The sequence below is a fragment of the Haliotis rufescens genome, unplaced genomic scaffold (assembly GCF_023055435.1).
Source record: "Haliotis rufescens isolate VD_foot unplaced genomic scaffold, xgHalRufe1.0.p SCAF_4, whole genome shotgun sequence".
In the NCBI taxonomy this organism is placed as follows: Eukaryota; Metazoa; Mollusca; class Gastropoda; order Lepetellida; family Haliotidae; genus Haliotis; species Haliotis rufescens.
The window spans coordinates 65,579,404-65,590,391 of record NW_025964112.1 but is presented as its reverse complement, the minus strand read 5'-3'; the positions used below and the strand labels follow the sequence as shown (position 1 = coordinate 65,590,391).

Sequence of the window (10,988 nt, the reverse complement as noted above, 5' to 3'; positions counted from 1 at the left end):
TACACACACAACACACACCATAGACACCATACACACACAACACACACCATAGACACCATACACACACAACACACACCATAGACACCATACACACACAACACACACCATAGACACCATACACACACAACACACACCATACACACACCATAGATACCATACACACACAACACACACCATAGACACCATACACACACAACACACACCATAGACACACAACACACATCATACACACACTACACACACCATACACCATACACACCATACACACACAACACACACACAACACACACCATACACACACAACACACACACCATAGACACCATAGACACCATACACACACAACACACACACAACACACACCATACACACACAACACACACCATAGACACCATACACACACAACACACATCATACACACACCATAGACACCATACACACACCATAGACACCATACACACACAACACACACCATACACACACAACACACACCATACACACACCATAGACACCATACACACACAACACACACCATAGACACCATACACACACAACACACACCATAGACACCATACACACACAACACACACCATACACCATACACACACCATACACACACAACACACACACCATACACACACAACACACACCATAGACACCATACACACACAACACACACCATACACACACCATAGATACCATACACACACCATACACACACAACACACACCATAGACACCATACACACACCATAGACACCATACACACACTACACACACCATACAGCCTACAACATACAACCCACACACAATACAGCCTACACTACAAACACCATACAGCCTACACCATACAACCCACACACCATACAGCCTACACCATACACACTCCATACAGCCTGCACCATACAACCCACAAACCATACAGCCTACACCATACAACCCACACACCATACAACCCACACACCATACAGCCTACACTACACACTCCATACAGCCTGCACCATACAACCCACAAACCATACAGCCTACACCATACAACCCACACACTATACAGCCTACACTACACACTCCATACAGCCTACACCATACAACACACACACCATACAGCCTACACCATACAACCCACACACCATACAGCCTACACCATACAACCCACACACCATACAACCCACACACCATACAGCCTACACTACACACTCCATACAGCCTGCACCATACAACCCATAAACCATACAGCCTACACCATACAACCCACACACTATACAGCCTACACTACACACTCCATACAGCCTACACCATACAACCCACACACCATACAGCCTACACCATACAACCCACACACCATACAACCCACACACCATACAGCCTACACTACACACTCCATACAGCCTGCACCATACAACCCATAAACCATACAGCCTACACCATACAACCCACACACTATACAGCCTACACTACACACTCCATACAGCCTACACCATACAACCCACACACCATACAACCCACACACCATACAGCCTACACCATACACACTCCATACAGCCTGCACCATACAACCCACAAACCATACAGCCTACACCATACAACCCACACACTATACAGCCTACACTACACACTCCATACAGCCTACACCATACAGCCTACACCATACAACCCACATACCATACAGCCTACACCATACAACCCACACACCATACAGCCTACACTACACACACCATACAGCCTACACTACACACTCCATACAGCCTACACCATACAACCCACACACCATAGAACCCACAAACCATACAGCCTACACTACACACACCATACAGCCTACACCATACAACCCACACACCATACAACCCACACTCCATACAGCCTACACCATACACACACTACACACATCATACAGCCTGCACAATATAGCCTACACCATACAACCCACACACCATACAGCCTACACCATATAGCCTACACTACACACACTACACACACCATACAGCCTACACCATACAACCCACACACCACACAACCCACACCATACAGCCTACACTACACACACCATACAGCCTACACTACACACACAATACAGCCTACACCATACAACCTACACCATATAGCCTACACTACACACACTACACACACCATACAGCCTACACCAAACAACCAACAACCCACACCATACAGCCTACACTACACACACCATACAGCCTACACCATACACACCATACAGCCTACACTACACACACCATACACACCATACAGCCTACACTACACACACCATACAGCCTACACCATACACACCATACAGCCTACACTACACACACCATACAGCCTACACCATACAGCCTACACTACACACACCATACAGCCTACACCATACACACCATACAGCCTACACTACACACACCATACAGCCTACACCATACACACCATACAGCCTACACTACACACACCATACACACCATACAGCCTACACCATGCAACCCACATGCCACTCAGCCTACACACTAGACCAACACTTAGTCCGTCTCACAATCCCTGAACCATATTGTTCCTCCCTTTCACCGAGCCCTTACTGGTATGCTATAGTCCTAAATAAAGCAGGCCCTGTATTTTATCCAGGGTCTGAATCTCCCATTTCACTGGTGCTCCTTTCGAACTTAAAAGGAGTTAATGTTTCTATCAAAATTATATACGTCCTGAGACTAAGCGTAAGTCTAACAGTTAGTCTCAGAAAATATTTCTTTAAAATAATTGCAATATACTTTTGTTAACAGAACCTTTCTTTATCCACTGTATTCATAATCAAGGAAACTAGACTTGGTTTAGTTACATCTAGACTTTTCAGTAAAAAATAATTAACAAACTAATTTCACAGTGATGGCACAGGACTAAGTCTACACCATACAACCCCCACACAACTTAGACTACCTACACCACAGCCAATTAAAAGCCTTACTCAATCATACGATTATTGATAAGCTCATGAATATTCATGTTAGCATTCCACTAATAAACAAACAGCACCATGAAGAATTATAAGCTGCTCAGATTTTACAAGACCTCTTCTTTTGAACACTAGCTGGATTCTAGTATCATCAGTAGATTGGGGCTGAGACTCTTCTCCATGGTATGAACTCAAATCACAAAAGGTACAATGCATAAAAAAGGCATAAAATATCATGACACAGCAGCATTCAACACATCCAACTCACGGATCCCAACTTTTAATGTTTTGATGAGTCAGAGGAGGCTGCATACAGGACATTGCATTTACTGCCATTGACCCCTCAATCTGGCTAGCCCCCCCCCCCCATGATCTCTGCTCTAATAGGACAAATTGGAAGGCATCCTAAACCCTGAGAATCCATGAACCACTTGACCCCGAGGACAAGGAATATGCTCTGATCAATGAGCATCAATCACAGGAGATAGATGACTGATCCTCACATTGTGTACAGGACATGTCCAGAGGCATGCTGGCCACTGCACCACGGATACAAGTGCACTCTTTATACAACATGGCTATATCACTCTTTATACAACATCGATATTGCAGTCTTCATACAACAAGGCTATATCATTCTTTATACAACATCGATATTGTAGTCTTTATACAATATGACTATATCACTCTTCATATAACAAGGATATTGCAGTCTTTCTACAAGGAATTTGCACTCTTCATACAAGGTAGATTTGCACAAGTATATAGGGCAATAATTATTAGTTGAAACTATAAATTCTAGATAATGTAAATAATAAGAACAAGATGTCCCTATAAGAGACTGGAGTCCTTTGTACTGTCCACATATCTAGACTTGCCTATTAGGAGGATAGAATTACTACACATCGATGGACTATTCTTTCAGTACAGCCTTGGAACAAGGCTAGCAACAAGGCTATATCACTCTTATACAACAAGGATATTGCACTCTTTTTACAACCGGGATATTGCAGCCTCTTTATACAACAATGCAATATTTCTCTTTATACAACAATGCTATATCTCTCTTTATACGAAAAGGCTATCTCATTCTTCATACAACAATGCCATATCACTCTTAATACAACAATTCTATATCACTCCTTATACAACAAGGCTATATCACTATTCATACAACAAGGCTATATCACTCTATGTACAACAAGGCTATATCACTCATTATACAACAAGGCTATATCACTATGTACAACAAGGCTATATCACTCTTTAAACAACAAGGCTATATCACTCTTTATGGCTATTGCCTTGCTGAACATAATACCAGTTCTATCCAACATCCCACTTTGAGGAGTGATTGACAATCTCCGTCTTCTAGTTTAAGAAAACAAGATAATTCCTGTACAACCCAAGGAGCAATCAAGCAGCATTCTGTTAAACTTTCAGAATTGATTTTACACAACAGTTCAAGATGCATGGAAAGACATTATTTTCCTCTCGCTGTGCTGCCAGAATGGTTTCTATCAATATTTTGACTAATATAGTTCCACAAGCTCAAATCATAAGCACCAATACAGATGCAATTTGAAGTACATCACAGGAAACTGGTTGTAGAAGATTTAGACCCTGGCCAAAACACATCATTATGAAGTAGCTCGGCCATTGGTATCGTCAGATTCAGCCTTGATCGACACAGTCTAAAAGTCACTTGCTTCATAATTGAATTTTGACGTAAGTATGGGAATTGCATAATTAAGTCAGAGTTTATTTCATGGAAGATGAGATCACATTTCAGAGAGCAGTTTCATGGTTTCTGTTCACACCAGCAATAAATCCAATCTTATACACTCCGTAAATCATTCATGAATAATTGGAGTTTTGTATTAAACAAAGCCAATATTCGGTTGTGTTCATGACTGGCTGTCAAGCTCTGAGGTTCTGTGCAAAACTCCATCACTAAATCAACCCTCACCAATTCAAGCATAATGGCTGATTCCACTGAGATCTGAATATGCATTGGTAAATTTATACCATCTTTTGGGAACAGTATGGGAACTTTGTCATACTCCATGGGGAGAGATTGATTCACGACTCGGACAGATTAAAGCTAATTTCCCTGTCGCTTGGGACCTCCTGGACTATTGAACATAACACAGAGGACCACTCCTGCTGGCAACAAGACTAATATTCCACAACTGATATCGACACTAGTCATTAGAACAGCTGCCTGTTCTCAGAGTATCGAACCAAGTTTCACATAGTATGTTGTTTAATAGACCCAAGTTTTACTTGGTATCTAATCTTATAGACAGTCTTCTTGAGGTCTGTGTCCGATAGACCAAAGTCTTACGAGGTCTGTGTCCGATAGACCCAAGCCTAACTGGGTTTGTGTCCGATAGACCAAAGTCTTACAGCTCTGTGTCCGATAGACCCTAATCTTACGAAGTCTGTGTCCGATAGACCCTAATCTTACGAAGTCTGTGTCCGATAGACCATACTTATTAGGCCTGTGTCTGATATACTCAAGTCTTACTAGATCTGTGTCCGATAGACCCAAGTCTTACTAGATCTGTGTCCGATAGACCCAAGTCTTACTAGATCTGTGTCCGATAGACCCAAGTCTTACTAGATCTGTGTCCGATAGACCCAAGTCTTATTAGGCCTGTGTCTGATATACTCAAGTCTTACTAGATCTGTGTCCGATAGACCCAAGTCTTACAAGGTCTGTGTCTGATCGACCCAAGTCTTACTAGATCTGTATCTGATAGACCCAATTCTTACTAGGTCTGTGTCTGACAAACCCAAGTCTTACTAGACCTGTATCTGATGGACCCAAGTCTTACAAGGTCTGTGTCCAATAGATCCAAGCCTATCATGTTTTCAGTTTGATATATACAAGATTTGATTTCATGGTGATGCATACTTGCTCACAAACTTGACCAGCTTGAGCATAAAAATCACCATGCATTGCTTTGCAAGATCTTGTGCAACAATCAGTTCACTCCTTGTGTCCATTGTCGGCATGTTTCAATGTGGCTGTTATCACGGGAGATATAGGGAGATAGTGATGCCTAACATACATGACACATTCAGGAACTAACCAACATGATATGTACAATCTCCAGTACCTTCCGCACCAACACAAAGACAAGAACTACCGGTAGTTTTTCCAAACTAATGAATCAAGTTTCATGTTCCTGACAGCAAGTTTGACAGATGCATGCCACAACATCAGACACAGTCCATTTAAACATCCAGGTGGTGTCAGATGGACGGGGTCCAGACATTTCCCCACATGGACCGTGATGACTTCCCTACAGGTCAATTCCACAGTGGACATTTCCCCACTCCCGCTGTTCTTCAGGGTACTTTTTTTTTAGAATCTGTGTTTATCTAGCTGTTGACATTTTAGTGAACTTGAAAATGATGATGAATTTTAATATTCATATTATCATCAGTCAAATTGTAAACAAAACTCTTGACATAAAATATTTGTTGTCGATCTTAAATCATTTTTATATAGAATGGAGGAAAAGTCCATGTGGGGAAATGTTAGTGTTGGCGACTGTCTGAGCTGGGAGTTGTCCTGTGGCAAAATGTCAGATGGACACACGACTGATACAGCTGGGAAAACTTCATCAACTCTTTGATGATAAACCAACTGATGGCGGTTCAACCGCTTCACCCAGGGACAGGTGGATGGTTTGTTAAACTTTGAAGAAATTGCAGCTGGTCGTGGCAGCCCTCCTGGATCCCTGTGGCCCCCACGCTCCCCCATGGCTGATGATGAGGCAGATTAAACAGATTACAGGAGATCCCAGCCAGCCCTCCTCAAAGCAGGGAGTGCACAAACCAGCAGCATCGGGAACAGGCTGATCCGAGTGATAATAATATTTCCAGGACCCACAACTGGGTAGTTGGCCACACAAACATCTGTGACATATAGGCAGGAGGACCAAGCCATATTAACTTCTGTAAATACTCTCTACATGTATGTTTATGTCAACTGATTATATGTATGTTGACTGCGCTTTCCAACTGCAAGCGTATGTCGCACACGGGCCCGGCCAGGCCATTTAATGTGTTTCCAAAAAGGGGAAAAGTGAGTTTGTGCAACCCAGGAGGGGGGCTTTAGGGGTTGCTTATATAGTAATTTTGAAATTTTGAGATTTGGAAAGAATGCCAAGAGTGGGTGGGGGACGAAATAAGGGAGCTGTGTGTGTTGGGTGGTTGTTAGATAAGGTAGTTTTGGTTTTAATATTTTATTTGGGGTTTAAATGCGACGAATTAGTCCCTTAGGCTCCCCCTTCCCTGTTGTACGTCATCACCTACCCCCACCCCCACTCTATCATGTGCTTCTACCCACCTCACTTGTCTCATCCCAGGAAAAGTCTGCTATCACCTCCACTCCCCTATGCTTGCTTCACCCAAACGATCCTCCTCACTACCCTCCCCCCTCCCTGCCCCTCTTCACAGCCCCTGCCCATTTCACTGCCCCTGCCCCTTATTGCCCCTGCCCCCTTATTGCCCCTGCCCCTTATTGCCCCTGCCCCCTTATTGCCCCTGCCCCTTATTGCCCCTGCCCCCTTATTGCCCCTGCCCCTTATTGCCCCTGCCCCCTTATTGCCCCTGCCCCTTATTGCCCCTGCCCCCTTATTGCCCCTGCCCCTTATTGCCCCTGCCCCCTTATTGCCCCTGCCCCCTTATTGCCCCTGCCCCTTATTGCCCCTGCCCCCTTATTGCCCCTGCCCCTTATTGCCACTGCCCCTTATTGCCACTGCCCCCTACCCCTCCTCAAGTCCCCTGCCCCTCCTCCATTCTGTCCCTCCTCTCCTCCCCTCCCCTCCAGTCTGCCAGAGAGCAGCTGGTTACATTATCAAGTTGACAAGATAACAATCTTACTGCAAGGAGTCTGAGCTAATTTCAAAACTGAAACCCAAACTTCCTCCATTCCTGCACTTGACAAATATGTCACTCAGTTGTTTTTTTGGCAATGGCCGACATGGTTGGTTTGTGTCCAACAGAGAAATACAGAATGGTTCTAATGGGGAGAGAATGATCAGAAGGAATAAGTAAAGTATTCTTAGAGTCATTCGCAACAATGTCTTCCCAGGAAACATGACGGCACATGGCGGGGCAGCTATCACAATTAATAAAATTAATAGATCAAAATAAATGCAAAAGTACTTCATGAAACAAGACAAAGTAGCCATTGCGAGTCCCCCCTCAGAACCTCCTCCACTTAGCAAAGTGTGTGTCGAATCATGAGTCAAGAACAGAACACCCTTATTGGTCAGGGTCCAAACCAGCTACATCTGGGAGTAAATATGATTACAAACATTAAAGATAAATATACATATAACGGACACTGTGCATAAAGATATTACATTTTATTATTATATACTATACATGAATGTTCATATATATCACAAGCAAGGGTGGACTCAGCATTTTTTAAAGGGAGGGTTCCAATAAAAAGATCCTGTCGGGGGGAGGGGGGGGGGTGTCTACAACATACTACATTTGGTTTTCAAAGGGTGGGGTGTGTGGACCCCATGGACACCCCCCCCCCCCCCCCCCCCTAGCCCCCCCCCCCCCCCCCCCCCCCCCCACGAACACACAGCCCCACCCCAACACCAGCGCTGGATCCACATATGACCAGATGATTGACAGCATACGTTTGATGAAATACAGAAGTGGCAAAACTCAACAGTTTTATTTACTAAAGTCCTGTCTTAGCACAGTGTGGTGTGGAGCTGGTAGATGGTATTCTCTCTCCCGTTGTCAAACAACGACTGCGCCAGATCAGAGATCACCAACAGCACCCACATGCCAGCAGATGGGGAAGTAGTGCCAGGTGGGGATGGTCTGCTGATGTTTCTGTACTCAGTGTGGGAGCGGAGGGGAACCCGACACCCCACTTCCTGGTTGTACAGAGGATGTCTATCTGTCTGTCAACTTGGTGGCTTACAACTACCTCATCTGGAGGGGCCCCGGGCAACAGTGTAGAAGCAGGCTCAGTTTGTTGGTCTGGTGGACAGTAGGGACTAGGCTCAGTTTGTTGGTCTGGTGGACAGTAGGGGCTAGGCTCAGTTTGTTGGTCTGGTGGACAGTAGGGGCTAGGCTCAGTTTGTTGGTCTGGTGGACAGTAGGGGCTAGGCTCAGTTTGTTGGTCTGGTGGACAGTAGGGACTAGGCTCAGTTTGTTGGTCTGGTGGACAGTAGGGGCTAGGCTCAGTTTGTTGGTCTGGTGGACAGTAGGGACTAGGCTCAGTTTGTTGGTCTGGTGGACAGTAGGGGCTAGACTCAGTTTGTTGGTCTGGTGGACAGTAGGGGCTAGGCTCAGTTTGTTGGTCTGGTGGACAGTAGGGGCTAGACTCAGTTTGTTGGTCTGGTGGACAGTAGGGGCTAGGCTCAGTTTGTTGGTCTGGTGGACAGTAGGGGCTAGGCTCAGTTTGTTGGTCTGGTGGACAGTAGGGGCTAGGCTCAGTTTGTTGGTCTGGTGGACAGTAGGGGCTAGACTCAGTTTGTTGGTCTGGTGGACAGTAGGGGCTAGGCTCAGTTTGTTGGTCTGGTGGACAGTAGGGGCTAGGCTCAGTTTGTTGGTCTGGTGGACAGTAGGGGCTAGGCTCAGTTTGTTGATCTGGTGGACAGTAGGGACTAGATTCGGTTTGATGGTCTGGTGGACAGTAGGGGCTAGGCTCAGTTTGTTGATCTGGTGGACAGTAGGGACTAGGCTCAGTTGGGTCTGGTGGACAGTAGGGGCTAGGCTCAGTTTGTTGATCTGGTGGACAGTAGGGGCTAGGCTCAGTTTGTTGATCTGGTGGACAGTAGGGCTAGACTCAGTTTGATGGTCTGGTGGACAGTAGGGGCTAGACTCAGTTTGATGGTCTGGTGGACAGTAGGGGCTAGACTCAGTTTGATGGTCTGGTGGACAGTAGGGGCTAGGCTCAGTTTGATGGTCTGGTGGACAGTAGGGGCTAGGCTCAGTTGGGTCTGGTGGACAGTAGGGGCTAGGCTCAGTTTGTTGATCTGGTGGACAGTAGGGGCTAGGCTCAGTTTGTTGATCTGGTGGACAGTAGGGCTAGACTCAGTTTGATGGTCTGGTGGGCAGTAGGGGCTAGACTCAGTTTGATGGTCTGGTGGGCAGTAGGGGCTAGACTCAGTTTGATGGTCTGGTGGACAGTAGGGGCTAGACTCAGTTGGATTGTCTGGTGGACAGTAGGGGCTAGACTCAGTTGGATTGTCTGGTGGACAGTAGGGGCTAGACTCAGTTGGATTGTCTGGTGGACAGTAGGGGCTAGGCTCAGTTGGATGGTCTGGTGGACAGTAGGGGCTAGACTCAGTTTGATGGTCTGGTGGACAGTAGGGGCTAGATTCAGTTTGATGATCTGGTGGACAGTAGGGGCTAGGCTCAGTTTGATGGTCTGGTGGACAGTAGGGGCTAGACTCAGTTTGATGGTCTGGTGGACAGTAGGGGCTAGACTCAGTTTGATGGTCTGGTGGACAGTCGGGGCTAGACTCAGTTTGTTGATCTGGTGGACAGTAGGGGCTAGACTCAGTTTGATGGTCTGGTGGACAGTAGGGGCTAGGCTCAGTTGGATTGTCTGGTGGACAGTAGGGGCTAGACTCAGTTTGATTGTCTGGTGGACAGTAGGGGCTAGACTCAGTTTGATGGTCTGGTGGACAGTAGGGGCTAGGCTCAGTTGGATGGTCTGGTGGACAGTAGGGGCTAGGCTCAGTTGGATGGTCTGGTGGACAGTAGGGACTAGGCTCAGTTGGGTCTGGTGGACAGTAGGGGCTAGACTCAGTTTGATGGTCTGGTGGACAGTAGGGACTAGGCTCAGTTTGTTGGTCTGGAGGACAGTAGGGGCTAGGCTCAGTTGGATGGTCTGGTGGACAGTAGGGGTTAGGCTCAGTTTGTTGTTCTGGTGGACAGTAGGGGCTAGGCTCAGTTTGTTGATCTGGTGGACAGTAGGGACTAGATTCAGTTTGATGGTCTGGTGGACAGTAGGGGCTAGAATCAGTTTGTTGATCTGGTGGACAGTAGGGGCTAGGCTCAG

General features: G+C 45.9%; 1 protein-coding gene across 1 annotated transcript; it reads right to left on the bottom strand.

Moving 5' to 3' along the window:
- Positions 1–8,713: 8,713 nt before the first annotated feature.
- Positions 8,714–9,755, bottom strand: LOC125372299 (cell surface glycoprotein 1-like; the record flags this gene model as incomplete). Its single annotated transcript, XM_048381624.1, has 1 exon — positions 8,714–9,755. A coding segment is annotated over one exon (1,017 nt), but the record flags the coding sequence as incomplete, so codon positions are not given.
- Positions 9,756–10,988: the final 1,233 nt, after the last annotated feature.